The sequence below is a fragment of the Archocentrus centrarchus genome, chromosome 7 (genome assembly GCF_007364275.1).
Source record: "Archocentrus centrarchus isolate MPI-CPG fArcCen1 chromosome 7, fArcCen1, whole genome shotgun sequence".
Classification (NCBI taxonomy): domain Eukaryota; kingdom Metazoa; phylum Chordata; class Actinopteri; order Cichliformes; family Cichlidae; genus Archocentrus; species Archocentrus centrarchus.
Genome location: NC_044352.1, coordinates 29,687,468 through 29,704,217, shown reverse-complemented (window position 1 = coordinate 29,704,217; position 16,750 = coordinate 29,687,468). Strand labels below are relative to the sequence as shown.

Genomic DNA, 16,750 nt, shown 5'->3' with positions numbered 1-16,750 from the left:
GGTAGTTCTGCTGTAATATTGTTAACAAACAGACAGACAGACAGACCAAAAACAATACCCTGTCCCCCCTCCGGGGGGCGGGGTGATAATAAAAAACCCAAACAGCTGCTTTTTGTGACACATGGAAAGAATCCAAAGAATTCGGGCACTTTCTGCTGCTCTGTGAACGTAGCCGCACTTTCATGCAGTTTTTAACATGCATTTACACACTTGGGTGAGAAAGTGGAGCTAAAGAGGCTTCTGATTCGAGTGACTTTAAAATTTTTAGGCTTATACAGAGATTTGAAATTAAAAAAAAAAAAAATAAATCATCCAGCATTTGAAAAGAGATAAAAAGGAATATCCTGTACATATACACCAAAGCACTTCTAAATTATTGTTAAAGTAAAAATGGATGTTTTACATTAAACACAATCATGCTGCGACAAAAAAAAAAAATATATATATATCTATAAATTTATGTGCAGAAGGGAGAGGTAGTATGTTTGGTTAAACGCACTGCCAAAAGCTTAGCGGCATGCTATCCGTTTACAGAGACAGAGGGACAACAACGTGAGGAAAAAAGGAGAATGAAGCAGAGATGACAGCAAGTGAGTAAAATGGAAAAAAATGAGAGAGGGTGAAAGTTAACATTTAGAAACATTGGGATCCACTGGCCTACTCTACAGGATTCTACTGAACAACCTTTTTACAACAACTGGCAATTAGTTTCCTGTATATCTGATCAAAGAACACTGCACAAGTCGCTGAGGAGAGAGTTGTAGTGTGTGTGTGTGTGTGTGTGTGTGTGTGTGTGTGTGTTGAGTGTATCTGTGATATGAGTTTATGTTTGGTTCCCCTAAAGGCTATTGTGAAAATCTGTCCTGTACATTACTGAGGTATCTGTTAAGTGTTTCCAGCTGAGTGAGGTTTCTGTAAGTAAGGCTACTGAGGTGGAGCTGCTGACCTGGGTTGAAGAGAGATGGGGTAATGGGGCGAGAGACTTTAGCGTTGTTTGGGTTCTTCTGAGCACTAATGGCCTCTAAGCATCAGCTACAACTATTAGATTAAAATTTGTAAGCCCAATGTTTCTTGCAGACATGTTCAAACCTAAATTTACACATTAATAATGGCAAGTAGGGATTCTCCCCAGAGGAGAGTCAGAATCCAGCAGCAGCACAGCAAAGTTAAATAAGGAACCCTTAAAAGTGAGCAGACTCTCGCCCCATCACCCTGTCCTTCATTCATTTTGAAACAGATGATGTAGATGTAAATGTAAAAAGTCTTTCAACAATTAATCTTTAGCAAATGATGACTGCTTAAAAAAAAAAAAAAAAACTGAATTGAAACAGCTGCGATGCGAGATGCAGAGCAGTGACAAAGGTAATGTCCCGCTTTGGATTGAGGCGACATCTCAGTCAGTCAGTGCACACTGTACAGTGTGTCACTACGTCTGCACATCTGTGGCAATTCTCTTTTTAAAAAATATTTTATCTCCTATAATCCTCTATACAGATCCTACACAGTCTTCTAGAGGTCCAATCCAAAGGCTTCCTGGGTCAAACTGGGACTGAGAAGCCATTTCTCTACTGTCATCTCCACACTTAGGTGACATGTCCAATTCCACAGCAGTTGTCCCCCTAAATCGTATCCTCCCATCAGTTCTTGGTGCACCACAGTTTTCCAAAGAAGAGCTTGACTCGCTGCTGAGTTAAAGCTATGAAGAGTAATCCTGCTGTAATTGGCTATTGCAGAACCGGAGGTGGTTAGATGGTTGGTTGATGAATAAAGAGGCACGCTCATGCTGATGCTGCAGCAGTTTGCATTGGCTAAATCCTGTGAAAGTCAGTTGAGGCAGTGTTAGTTTATGATCACATGAGAGTGTTTGAAGAAAGAGATGTTTTTTTTACACAGAGTTGGGGACTGCCCCTCCGCCCACAAAGAAACGATCCAGCTCCAGGTGTTAAACAGACACACTGACGAGACTCAGCGCCAGTGTTCCTTCCATTCCCACATGAGAGGACGAAGCCAATATGTGAGTTATTAAAAAGAGCTATTCCACGTTCACTCACTTGATATGAGGGGGGGGAAAAAGGGAAAGGGAGCTTGTTCTTGGAAAGGGCTCCACGAGTCCGCTTTGCTCATCTTTGCTTCATTAACACAACGCTGCGGTGCAGCAAGCTTAGCGCTAGCAAGACAGCAAACTCTGACACTCATTACAAATGACAGTCTCGAAAAGAACAAAATAAGTCAGTAAATAAAATCAGATGTTCACCAAAATGAAAAGCTTATGAATATACTGTATAAAAGTCAAAAGCTTATCAATTGACTTTAGAAAGAGAGAGAAAAGATATACATCCATCAGCTTGAAATGGACAGAAAAGGCACTCTGGCACTACTGAGCTGCTGGGGACCTTTAAAAGGCTGCCAGTGTGTTCAGGATGTGTGTGTGTGTGTGTGTATTGTGCAGATGGAATGCTCAAAACAACTTCCACTGGGAATGTTCAATCATATGAAATCTTTGCATTATTATAAAACATCCGATTTCCAAGTCTCATCAATGTTTGCCCACTATTGGGGACTATTTTGGCCAATTTAGTATGACAAAGGTTCTTTATCACACATATTTATTTAGCTGTGGTGGTGGTGTTTTATAAATACAAAATAGGTAAAATTCTTTTTACTTAATGATGTTTGAAGGTTTTAAAAAAGCCACTCTGGTCACACCCAAAGCCTACAGTCTCCTTCAGTCCTCCCACAAACAGCTCAGTAACTTGTCCAAAATTGCCACTTCTGTCCATTCAAGCAGAATAAAACATTAGAGTTCAACTCCTAATTGCATATAGCAGAGCATCTCGCCATTAACAACTGAATTCTCTTTGTATATTAACCTACATTAAATTCTAAATATGTACAGAATTAGCAAGTGGTATTTACAAAGTTTGTCCACAAGGGGGTGGTCCAGGTCTGCATGAGGGTGAGCATACACTGTGTCAACAGAAACGTCATATATGATATGTAGTGATGTTGAAAATTAACATTCTAAACTTTGCTTATGTGGCTGGTGTTGAAATGATACAAATGTGATAAAAAAAGATATGAGGCTTGCGTTTATCTTTTGTATAATGAAAAAAATTCTTATGCTTGGTATCGCCAGGCTGCTACTGCGAGCATCTTCAGGATTTCATTCCAAAACACCATAAAACATTAAACATTAAACTAGTGCATACTGATATAATTCTGACAAATACTAAAGCTAAGGCAGATATTAATAAATCAGTATTTTCACACCGATGAGTCGCCATTTAAAATGTATTAATTATGATCCCCAATGGATTTTTTTTGATGCTGGGAAGTTTTTAATTGATCAGATAAGCTTAGAAAACAAAATCCTGCAGTAACCATTATTTTTTATTTTTTTAAAAAGTTTCTCTTTTAGCTTCCTCCTGCTGTTATTTAGTATGATTCAATATCACAGTGATGCCTAGAGCTTCAAAAACAATCTCTGTCTCATGATTGTAAGCTTACGCCACACACATCGTAAACACCAAGTACACAATATCGTCAGACAAACTTTTCCCTGAGGCAACAGCTGGCAGCTGGTTTCTGTCCAGCTACCCAGCTCTAACTGTCTTAGCAGCAATCTAACCAGCTGAACAAATACTTTTGGATAGTCACTATCCATGCGACATGAAGTCGTGTTTGCGTATGTCACTCTACAAACTTCACAGGTCCAAAAACTGTTTCCCTGCACTAGACCCTCAGTCAGAGCCTGTACACACCCCCCACCACCACCCCACCCCCCACCCCCGTGGTCCATCAATATTCTCCCTCACTGTACACATATCTCAAAAATAAAAGGACTCCTCAAACACTTCTCAGTGTGTGTGTGTATATTTGTCTTTTGAAAGATGACACACACACAACTGAGGAGGGACCTTCAAATCCTCTACATTGTACAATACTCAGAACTATTTGCTTCCATGGAAGCGACCATGTTTCTTATATATGTCAGCTTATACATATCATTTATATTTATATAGATTTATACATACATTCTTTATTTGTGGAATTCCTTTTTGTCCTGTGAAAAGGGAATTCCATCTGTAGCACCTCCCTCCATCTATCCAACCTCCTTTCCTCGCTCCTCCAGTTCTCACCTTCCTTCCCACCATTCCCATCCTGACACATTCCTACTTAAACATCTTTCTTCGATCCATTAGACCCTCTGAGACAACATACACAGATTCACAGGGAAACAGACCTGCTCCACTCTCATTGTAGTATTTCTATCAAATTACTTTAACCTTGCCCATGGCTTCTGATATTTAATATATTTGGATGTCTTTGCTTTTGAAAACTGTAAACCAACAATAGTTAATAGCTATCTAAACCAAGTTTATCACCCAGCATGGGTAATAAATGTAAATCTGTGCATTTGTATAATGGCAATGGCATGAAAATGGAGCAGTGTTTCAAAGATGATGGTAAAAGGCATGAAACCATTTGTGTCCATCAGGATGTCTCCACTGCAGGAAAAGTGGCTAAGTTGTAGTTTCTGAGGAAAGGTGGGTCATGATTAAGAGGTGGCTTTCAGACTCCGGGGCTGCAGAGAGGACCGGGATGTCAGTGAGTCTGAATATCTGTGTGATGTAATAAAATCTGATTCTGTACAGTGTTTGCAAAATCCAGAGGCAAAAATAAAATCTGATTATCAAAGTGCAACAGAATGCAAGAACCTGTTTAGTGTGTTTCATAATTGTAAATCCAAAGGTCCAGTTGTCTTGAGTCTTGTAGCTTGAGGTTAGGAGGATGAAGAGATGATGAAGAGGTGAAGATTACTATCTACCTGTCAGATTATCCATCTTTCTCCCACGTGTCCAGGGTTTTATCAGGGCAGTGGCGTTCTTGGGGAAAAGGCAGCAGGGGGTTGATTAATCATCCTCTGTGTAACGAGCGTGCGAATGCATACGCATGTGCCTCCTCCACCGCTATGACACCTCACTGCCGAACACTTCCAGCACCAGCGGGGTGAGCTGCATGCTGTGCTCGGGCTGGAAGGAGAGCGAGCGGTACTGCTTGGAGTGCTCCTCGTTCAGGCTGCGCAGATCAGCCAGCTTCTGGATCATCTTGGCGTAGAGCAGACGTCCACCTGGGTGGTTGACTCGGATGTAGGCCTGCAGCGCCTCAGACAGGCGGTCCTGGAGCTGCTCGACCCGGGCGTGGTCTTGGACACCAGGACGATCTGACATAGGAGAACCAAGAGGGTGGAGGGAGTGGAGAGTATAGCCCATCATGAGCAAGGTCACACAGCAAATGAGATGGATACAGGGACAGCAAAGCAGAATCAGAGAAAATTAAAGAGTGAGATTGGACATGGAAGGTGTGGGTGGGTGGAAAGAAAGAGAACGTCTGTCAGAACATTTTGTTGCTGCATACATAGAATTTAAATGCTAAGTGAGTGTAATACAGTGCCTTGCGAAAGTATTCGGCCCCCTTGAACTTTTCAACCTTTTGCCACATTTCAGGCTTCAAACATAAAGATATAAAACTTTAATTTTTTGGGACACAATCATGAAGTGGAATGAAATTTATTGGATGTGTCAAACTTTTTTAACAAATAAAAAACTGAAAAGTGGGGCGTGCAATATTATTCGGCCCCCTTGCGTTAATACTTTGTAGCGCCACCTTTTGCTGCAATTACAGCTGGAAGTCGCTTGGGGTCTGTCTCTATCAGTTTTGCACATAGAAAGACTGAAATTCTTGCCCATTCTTCCTTGCAAAACAGCTCGAGCTCAGTGAGGTTGGATGGAGAGCGTTTGTGAACAGCAGTCTTCGGCTCTTTCCACAGATTCTCGATTGGATTCAGGTCTGCACTTTGACTTGGCCATTCCAACACCTGGATACGTTTATTTGTGAACCATTCCATTGTAGATTTGGCTTTATGTTTTGGATCATTGTCTTGTTGGAAGATAAATCTCTATCCCAGTCTCAGGTCTCTTGCAGACTCCAACGGGTTTTCTTCCAGAATGGTCCTGTATTTGGCACCATCCATCTTCCCATCAATTTTGACCATCTTCCCTGTCCCTGCTGACGAAAAGCAGGGCCAAACCATGATGCTGCCACCACCATGTTTGACAGTGGGGATGGTGTGTTCAGGGTGATGAGCTGTGTTGCTTTTACGCCAAACAGTTCGATTTTGGTTTCATCTGACCAGAGCACCTTCTTCCACATGTTTGGTGTGTCTCCCAGGTGGCTTGTGGCAAACTTCAAACGAGACTTTTTATGGATATCTTTGAGAAATGCTTTCTTCTTGCCACTCTTCCATAAAGGCCAGATTTGTGCGGTGTACGACTGATTGTTGTCCTATGGACAGACTCTCCCACCTCAGCTGTAGATCTCTGCAGTTCATCCAGAGTGATCGTGGGCCTCTTGGCTGCATCTCTGATCAGTCTTCTCCTTGTTTGAGATGAAAGTTTAGAGGGACGGCCGGGTCTTGGTAGATTTGCAGTGGTCTGATACTCCTTCCATTTCAATATGATTGCTTGCACGGTGCTCCTTGAGATGTTAAAAGCCTGAAATCTTTTTGTATCCAAATCCGGGTTTGAACTTCTCCACAACAGTATCTCGGACCTGTCTGGTGTGTTCCTTGGTCTTCATGATGCTCTGTGTGCTTTGAACAGAACCCTGAGACTATCACAGAGCAGGTGCATTTATACGGAGGCTTGATTACACACAGGTGGATTCTATTTATCATCATCAGTCATTTGGGACAACACTGGATCATTCAGAGATCCTCACTGAACTTCTGGAATGAGTTTGCTGCACTGAAAGTAAAGGGGCCAAATAATATCGCATGCCCCACTTTTCAGTTTTTTATTTGTTAAAAAAGTTTGACACATCCAATAAATTTCATTCCACTTCACAATTGTGTCCCACTTGTTGATTCTTCACAAAAAATGAAAATTTTATATCTTTATGTTTGAAGCCTGAAATGTGGCAAAATGTTGAAAAGTTCAAGGGGGCCGAATACTTTCGCAAGGCACTGTAACAGCCAACAGACATGCTCCCTGTTCAGCTTAATGCAACCTAAGGTAATATATTTTATTCTGATAATAAAAACATGTCACACAAAATGTATATAATTACATGAAAGATATAGCACAGTCACTTCTTTCTCATTTTTTTTGGTATTGTGCTTCCAGCATGTTCTTTCTATTATAAAATGCTCTCCTGTTAGCCTAAGCTCCCCATTGTCGGCTCAGTTTTTAGCTCTATTATATACAGGCGAACAAGAAATTATTAATGATGTGACAGAATGTTTCTATTGATGAATGCACGCCCCTCTTCTCCTTCTGTGACCCTGCTGGTATCTTCACTCTACGATATCCTCCCTGCACTCAGCACAGACGGCTGAAACATCGACCCTGTTACTGTCTCTCCACGTCCGTGCTTAAAGAAATAAAAGGCTTTCATAGATTTCATCTATTTCATACTGTACGTTTCAATGTTGCTATTGCTGCCAGAATAAAAAAAAACCCATCACTTTACACACAGTACTGTGCAAAAGTCTTGAGCCACCCCTCTTTTTTTTTAGAAAAAAAAAAAATAATTTTTTTGCTTTCAAGGAGCTGTTGCTCTTGAGCAACAGTTCTCCAACTTTCTGAAGGACTTTCAAAGTTTGTCTTTGGACACTGGCTGCTTTTTCATTCATTTTCAGTCCAGCCCTTGTACCCGACCATTTTCAGAGGAATGTTTTTTTCTTTTGGAAGGGGTGGGGGGGGGGGGGGGGGGGGGGGGGTGTTCATTAAGCCAATTAACACTGACCTATAAATCATTCAAGTTTAAGAAAAGACACCTTGCTCAAGGAATGAACCAGTGTGGTGTCTACATATAACAGACTACTTAGTAAGAACCCATTTTAAATTGTAGTTGTAGGCACATCATTTTTTTCCCATTTCTTTAGTTGAATCTCCAAAAGAAAAGTGAACAATAACAGTTTGACAGGGATAAAATATTATTTTTGCACCAACAAGATGATTCACAAAAAGCCCGACAATATCACGGCATAGTGAGCAGTGTGTCCTTAAAAAATTTGAGGAAACTGGACAAGTGGAGAACAAAGAAGAAGTAGCAGGAGATGAGCTATATCTGAAAGTCCTTAAAAAATAGGAAAAACTACTTAAAGAAATTAGAAGAAAGCTTGCCTAAGAGAGTTCAGGCTGTGTTTAAGAATAAAGGAGGGCATACAGAAAATCGACTCTGAAGGTCATTAGATATGAACAAACTGTTTTGTTTAATAAATCACTCCACCTAGTTGCCATTTTTCCATCAAAATAAAGAGTGAGGGGTCACTCAAGACTTTTACACAGCACTGTATATGAGTAGGCTTATAAAAAGAACACAAATGTCTGCTATCAATGGACAATCAGACCATGGTGATGGGATGTTCTGGGTCTTGATCTCTTCTGCCACTCCTATTTTTAGTCGCTCTTATTACTGGATAAATATATTTTGATCCCTCTTCTTGCCCGTGTTCGTAAATCTGCACCATAGAGAGTCATGCTGCATTAGCTTCAGTTTGTATTGTAACTAAAGATGTGGAGAAAACAATTTCTATTGAATTACTTTTGATACTAATCTAAACTCTCAACATAATTGCAACAGAAAGAAACACAACTAATGATTTTTCTTCCCCCCCAAAGAATTTAATTTCTAACGGGGGCTACCTTCTAAGTGTTGTTGCTTTGATACAAATACTGTGTCCCCAAGGCTCTCAAGGCTCAAGGAAAACAAAACAAACTGTTTTTGAAATGGTGTACATTCCCATCAAATGACCCTGCTGCTTAACAGATTTTTGTCTGTGATTCAGAGATCTGATACTCTTTATGTTCATTCATTGGCCAAAACATGTCATTTACAGCATGCAAACTTCTGGTTCTCACGCCGTGTTGTAACTTCACGCCTTCATGTACTGAACAGAACATTTTGTCTTCCAGGAACAGCTTTTTTCATGTGTTACCGGCAGCACATAGGCATATAGGGGGAATCTAGGTCGTAAAGCAAACGTAACACACATCCTGTGCCATGCTGTTCACACTTTGATGATACGGTGCTATTAGCAGTGACACAACCCACTAACCATCTCTAATCTCTATTCTCAATCTTTAAAGCATGGCTCAGCTGGAAATACACCCAGACAATGAAGGCATAAATGAACACACAAGCAGGAGCAGCAGTACCTGGGGAGAGCAGGCAGATGGCCATCAGCAGCACGTGTTCCTCCTCGTGCAGGTTCAGTTTCTTTAGACCGACTTGGAATTTCACCAGTGGCTCCAACAACTCCAGAGTGTGACCCGCTGTGAAGGATGGGACAAACTCACTGTTAGTACATTGTGTATTTCTGTTGCCCTATGAATGAAAACACACTTTATGTAGTGTGAGACTTCAAAGAAAACACTGCTCTCCATGTGTATTTATATTTTGTGGATGGAGAATATTGCTTCCTGCTCTTCGTGTATGAGTGAATAAGCACAGAGTGTGTGTTTGTGGCTGCTTTACTGAGTCCGTGAAAATACCTGAAGTCAAAACCTCACTGTAATGTGCAAGTGTGCAGAAAAAGCAGAGTGTGGGGGATCCTTGTAAGGCTGTTACATAAACTGGGAGAAAAATAATCACAGCTGTGTCACCAACTTGAACAATTAAGGCGCTATACGTGAGAGTGTGCAAAGCTATGGCTTATCAATGCTTCCAGAGCAGTGACTCAATAAGAGGACTCCATATATTGTAAGAATATGTGTCTGACATGCTTTGTGCACACTTCTTTATGTACCGATTATTCAAAATAAATAAACAAAGCATGCAATGCAGCCACTATTTCTATACTTCTACTGTGGAGCTACGAATAAGATGAAACCAACCCTTTGTAACGTCACTGATGCAGTACTTAAAGTCAGGTCCTCCACAGCTCCAGGACATGTCTTCCAGATTGAACGACTGGTTTGAACGCAGCATGATGATCTCAATGGCACTTGACTTTAAAAGAGCGATCTGGTCCTCTGCTGTCAGGTCTCTGTAAAACAGACACAGTTACAGATACAGCATGAGTTCCAGTCTACTGTAAATGATTTCAGTCAGACAGAGCACCGTCAAATCAGTGAGTCTGGACTGTTTTTTTTTTTTTTAAGATTTAAAGGTGTTTTAAAAGTTACACCTGTATCACTTCATGATACAAGTGTCCATTCAAGATAATTTTGCAATAGCAGATTAAAATTGAAATAGATTATGATACAAATGAGTACCATGAATAAATTAAATACAATTTAATTGAAATTGAAATTTTTTTTTCTTTACTGTAAAATGTTCTGTTTAAAAAAAAAAACAAGCCAAGCAAATTGGGCCTGTGTTAAGCTTTGAAAAAGGTCAGAATTGCGTTAGTGTGTAACCATGTAGACGTGTACAGCAACCCTCAACTTTCAGCTTTCTCCGGCTCAGCGTACACATGACACTCTTCAGTGAGTTCTACCTAACCACCTCTGCTCATAAATGAGGATAAATGTGTGAGTGAGAGAGACGGTCGAACAGGAAAAAAAAAGTATAAATTGTTACTGTAGCAACAGAACTAAAACTATGTGCACCTCCACTCACTGAAACAAGCAGATGTTAATGTAAGAGAATCGACTCTCTTAATGTTTTACCTACACTTTTCATGTCATCACTGCTGAATGAAATATGATCCTCTGCCTTTTTTCTTTGGTTTTTAAATCACCAACATTATTCCACAGGGGATCTAAATATTGTTTAAATGTCTCTATAATACCCTTTATTATAAATAAATAAATTAAGATCTTAATATATAATAGCCGTTATATTATCCACATCAAGACGGTGGTAGGATAATTTCAAATAGTAGCTGGATAGTAAAACCTGGATTAAAAAAAAACACAACAAAAAAGTAGCTTTTGTTCCTGGTAATATAAAAGTTAACAAAGAAATCCCAAACTTCTTCATCTGGGCTCCACTACACACTGTAAGCCTGAGCTCACTCATGAGGCAATGAAAATAAAGCTAGGTGTACACAAGCATTACTAGTTCTCAAGATGCAGACACATATGCATTATGTATAGCCATATTACAGATAATGTATGGCGTGTTTATTCTGTTGTTCCACGGTCTCTGTATGTGCATACATTTACAAATTTATCTCTTCTCAGCATGTATTTATAAAGTTACAGTCTGTTCCAGAGTATTCTTGGAAGAGCTTGTTTGTTTGGGGGTTGATGACAGCATCTCTCCTTACCCAGTAATGTCCAGCAAACAACAGGGCAGCAAACCAGTGTGCTCTGCATGTGGGTGGGGAGCTTGTCCAGGCTTCAAGCCTTTGTGTGTGTATGTGCTACTAGTTAGCTGCACAAGAACTGAACTAGTCAAAAAAAAAAGCTCATTACCAGAAGCTCGGTAAGACAGTATGTAACTGCAGTGAGAATAGAATTTGCAAAATATGTGCTAATATTCTAGCAATGCTATTCTTAGCATACTTTGCATTTTAATTTCAGAGCCCTTCTGAGTCCACCTGCGGCGTTCCTGCAAATAACAATTATTGTTACAACTGAATAATCTGCCAATTGCTTTTTGTTCTCTTGTTTATTTATGTGGAAAGAATAACATAAAATTGTTCTTTAGAATTTTCTAGAACCAAAGAGACAGATTCAATCAAATCTTCACATACTCAAAGATAAAATGAGCAATTTTTTTTTTTTTACATTTATTATGTTTTGTTAATAACTAAATGATTAATCTACTATAAAAATTGCTGCTCAATTACCATCAACAAATTGCTTTGGCTGTTATTTAAATTTCATTGGTGCATTAGGAACCATGTAAACCCAAATAAAGCTGACATAGTTTAAACTAATAAATGTTTAACAACTGTTGTCAATTTAAAATTTTGCATCAATTAAAAAAACAAAAAAAAAAAAAGCAAAAAAAAAAGTAGCGTGTAATAATAAAACACTTCAGTGTACTTCTTTGGCAAATCTCACTTATAGTGGATGTAACTGGTACCTGAACCCTGGGATCATCTTGGCAAAGCCTATAACCTTCTGGATGCTGTAAGACACCAGGTCAGCCAGGTGGGGCAGCATGGAAAGCTTTGTGTCCTCCTCACTGGAGTCTGGACTACTTGTACCATCCTGGTACATCATTAACAGGTTGCTGAAGTTCATTTTGTTGTCCACTGACTCTGCTCAAGGATGGGATTAGGAGACAAGTGGACGAAGGAGGAAGGGGGAAAAAAGGTATGGAGAGGGGCAAAATAAGAAGAAGAAAAGAAGAAAATATTTAGAACACAGAGAAATAGCAAAGAGCCAGTGAAAGGTTAAACACAGGGAGATGGCAAGTAAGTTTATAATGAACCTATGAATTTAAATAAAAGATGTGCTAAAGATTTTTAAGTAATTTGATAAAAGGTATTAAGTGCATGTTTGAACATATGGCAAAGAAGATAAAAAATCTAAAAGACGGATGTTTCACACACAGCAGCACAGCAGATCAATACACTCACCACAAGTTCTAGGTGGGCATTTAAGATCAGCAGCAACAATTCAGTATCTGACTAAATGTTAAATGTGACCGCAAGCAACCCTCCTATTTTCTCTAACTTCAAATATGAGTATTCCTTCATTTGGTCTGTGCTTGTTTTCCACAATGGGTACGGTCCAAGAACTCACTGTGCGATACAATCGCTAAATGAAACCTAGTTACTTTTTTTTAATCAACAGATCCCTTCACAGCTGCATCACTGTTTCCTAACTCCAGAATGGTAAAAGAAAAAAGACACACACACACACACACACACACAAGAAAAGAAGAAGTCTTTATTGTCTCACCAGGTGAGTGGTTGAATGAGTCAGAGGAGGCATCAGAGAGAGAGTGAAGAGAGGCAGCTCTGCTGGCACTGCGTGTAACCGGGCCTTCACGTACCGGGGGCTGCAAACACACACAGAAACACAAGCAGCTGACAATCACAGCACTGAACAACACTCTGAGGAACTCAGTGAACAACATTGGACTATTAAACAGTTATAAATATTAACCTGGCTGGCACAAACATTACTGTTAACTGTTTAACTATTAGCAGTTATATTCTATACAACTTGCACCCATTTTATTCATCTGAAACCATGATACCTATTTTTGGTGATACTTTCCTCACCTCAGTTCGTCCAGGCAAACTTCATCTTGTAAGGTTCACATACTATTCAGTGTGATACCCAAAACTCAGTATGTTAAAAACTCAGGTATTTACAAACCAATTAAAGTGTGGCTGTGGCTGTCACATCAGTGTGTATTCTGCATCTCCTATGCTATGAACAACCCAACTGTTGTAGCCCACACAGGGGAGGTTATCTGAATGTATCAAGTTAATGAGACAGTCAAAGAAAACACGACTGTTGGGTGAATGACTTGTGTTACTGGTGACGGGTGAACTGAAAACAAACACGGGTGATGGTAGCCTTCACTTTCGTATACAATACAGTCAGATTACTCTGTACGTCTTCTCAACAAAAGGACCAAAAGTATGTTCTCAAAATTTCTTTTCAGCATGATTATGATTATTACACACAAATTCTACCTAATCACACTCATTAGGTGCAAAATAAAGAGACCTGATTCAATGCCTCAGGAAGCCTTTGTTCCTGGGTGTTCCAGGTCGTGACAACATGACCTGCTGTCATAGTGGAAAACAACATAAATGTGCATCATCAATCATAATGTGAGTACGGTGTGGATGGAGAGACTAACCCTAAAGCGTGTGAAGTCAGAATAAGAGGCATCATAGGTCTTGTGGTGAGCTTCCACCAGGGAGGAGATGATCTGAGCCTGCTCGTCATTCAGCCGTGGTCTCATGGCCTCCCGGGCTGCCTCTTCCTCTTTTCTCTTCATTATCATTTCCCTTTTCCGTTGAACCTCTTCATCTGTCAGTATGACTGTAATGGAAAATAGAATAAGGGACATATTAAAACTTTTTACAATGAAATTATGTATAACAAGCAAAATCAAGTGAGTCTAACAGAAGGAAAAGCACTTCCTGTGTTGTACCTCAGGTGATAGTTAAGGCATTTTTAAAGGCAACATTATCAAGGAGGTGCATACACACATCATCTTAACATTGACGTCCCAAATTATTACCAGCTTTATAAGTGAGATTACAGTCAGCAGTAAAAGCAGCTAACGGGGGATGGTAATGTAAACCCCAAATATTTCTATCCTAGGTTACATTACCATGCATCTCTTCAAGTTGGCAAGCAGAAAAGCCTGTCATGTCTCCTGCTTTTTCATACAGATGATGCACTGAATGTTGGACATTTAAGTGCCTTTTTCCTTATTCATGCTTCAGGAGCAGAGACTGCAGGCAGTGGGGCGCAGTGGTGCATAACACAAAATAGACTTACTGTTTATAGTGACTCTTGACTAGATGAAACGGTTGCTTCAGAATTCCTGGGTTTGCACACACACACATCTTAACGTACTGTATTGCTTTACAACCTTAAACTACCAAAACCTACAATCTAATACAGATTTTGGATTTTAAGCACAATGTAGACAGATGGCTGTGAGTCCTCTAACAAAATCTGACCCCTTTGACAAACCATGAGAGATGAAACATAAAATTTCATTAGAAAATAATCTCACTGTCAACATTTCCTAATGTGGTTAATCTCTGTCTTCACACTAAAATTCTCAAAGTGAAACTGAACAATCTGGAGTCAGTGTCAGCTTCTTTTCATCAATTACAACCTCCATCAAAGAAATACTACGTGAACAACTGAAGAATTGCCTCTAAGGATTCATAAATACAGCAATATTACACTATATTGCTGATTTAATGGCCCTTATTCTAGCTATTCATGTGGAATCTATTCTCAAATCTATCTATTATTATAATCTATCTCCAGAGCTGGAGTCCGTGGGGTCACTGTAGTCACTGCTAGAGAAATGGACTGACCTCTGAATGCCTTGGCCCATATTATACCTTTGACTCTTTGCCACAGTAAACAATTACCCATGAAGAGCTCAACTGGGCCGAGAGACAGCACGATAGCCAGACAGACTGCAACTGCCAAGGAGAGACAGGCTGTCATGGCTCAAGCCCAGAAAGATGAGGTCGCAACACGGCAAGTCTGTCGATCTGGCAGCTACAGAGAAACTGTTTAACTGTTTACACTTTCTGCACAATTAATTTAGCTTTCATCACTTTATGCTATTCGTGTAGGTTTGCAGGAATAGCATTGTTGCTATTTTTTTAAAAGACGGAGACCTTGTGTAATTTAGCTGTAGCCTTTAAAATTTTAACTATGTATTTGGATCAAAGGTATACGGACAGCAAATAGTTATGTAGTTCAAGAGACCGATTATATGACATGGATAACTGTAAATTAAATAGAACTCAGACAGCACTGAATACTGGTTGTTCTCTTGGAAGTTGTAAACAACTAATTTTAAAGTGGACTTTGAGTAATTGCACCCTGGAGTGCAACCACAGACGCTACGTTACATAATCACATGATCTGATGCAAAGCCCAACAACAACAACAACAACAAATACTACTACTTGAGGCTTTAAAAGGCAATTCAATAAACTTGACTGCTTAGCTAACTAGGTTTTAGTTGGCTTTCATCTCTTTTAACTGACTGTAACTAATTAGGCTTTGGCTACACTCCAGTGTCCATCCAGTCACAAGCCAGGACTGCCTTGAACCACTCCTTGTGGTGAGGCCATCCAAGTAACTCAATCATGAATGGGCACAATTTGGTCAAAGTTTGGCACAAGCCGTCAAAGACGCTATTCTGAGGCCCAGAACATGATTGAACCAGTTTCCAGCCAAGTTTGAACGTTGGATGGAATCATTAAGGCTTTCCACAAAAAACAACCGACCATCAAAGGAACATCTTGACCACCCCACAGCACTTGGCAGGCTGCAGCAGTTTACCAAAAGAAAGTCTGCTGTTTGGAAAGCCAGTGATTGGATGTGGTGAGGTTGTGCCCGGCATGGCAGAGGAGAGCAAAGAAAGAAAGAAAGAAAGGCAAAGTGTGATGGGGCAATTAATTAAAAACCAACAGGTTTTGGTCAACACTAGTAAGAGCCAGAGACATTGGCAATGAGGGAACAGCAAAGTGCCCCTGTGGTGGAGGCCAGAGGTTCACAGCGGGCTTACTCATTAACCAGCCAGCCAATCAGTTAAACACAACTGAGGCTGCTAACACTCAGATTTGGTGAGATATATGTGAAGCTGGTTCTGGTGTATAGCCAGTACTGTTGTATTAACGCCCTGGCTGTGAGGGTGGGAAGGTATATTCCAGTCAGTTAGACCTGAACATGCTGACTGTGATGCCAAATAGCATTTCAATAGAAGCATATATGGTGGCAGGAAGGTGTGCAGTATAAATACACCATTTTGTGGCTACGCAGCAAATAAAAAAAAAAAAAAAGTATTTTACTGATGTGGGCATTAATCTACCCACTCGTGCACCTGTGTCTCTTATCAACAAATACATCAGGATCCCTTGTTTGTCTTTCACAATAAATTTGCAAGTTAAGTTACTGCACAAGCAAATATGCCAGGCCGTTTCAACAGAAAACAGAGGGTTTATTTACATATACAACATAAACACGAAGACAAAACTCTGTCATATTTGGTTAAGAATCAGCACATTAGCTACATTATGTAAATCTATACTGATGGAAAAGCTGTGAGAGCAAGCCTTCTG

At 40.0% G+C, this 16,750-nt stretch overlaps 1 protein-coding gene across 1 annotated transcript in view; it reads right to left on the bottom strand.

Moving 5' to 3' along the window:
- Positions 1-3,804: 3,804 nt before the first annotated feature.
- Positions 3,805-16,750, bottom strand: part of vdra (vitamin D receptor a) — a 69,364-nt gene continuing 56,418 nt past the window's right edge. Inside the window, exons 5-10 of the mRNA XM_030733698.1 lie at positions 13,783-13,967; positions 12,867-12,966; positions 12,043-12,220; positions 9,900-10,051; positions 9,222-9,338; positions 3,805-5,224 (exon numbers count right to left, since the gene is read on the bottom strand). Coding sequence (XP_030589558.1) covers positions 4,971-5,224; positions 9,222-9,338; positions 9,900-10,051; positions 12,043-12,220; positions 12,867-12,966; positions 13,783-13,967 — 986 coding nt within the window. The 3' untranslated portion in view covers positions 3,805-4,970. The remainder of the gene's footprint in view (positions 5,225-9,221; positions 9,339-9,899; positions 10,052-12,042; positions 12,221-12,866; positions 12,967-13,782; positions 13,968-16,750) is intronic.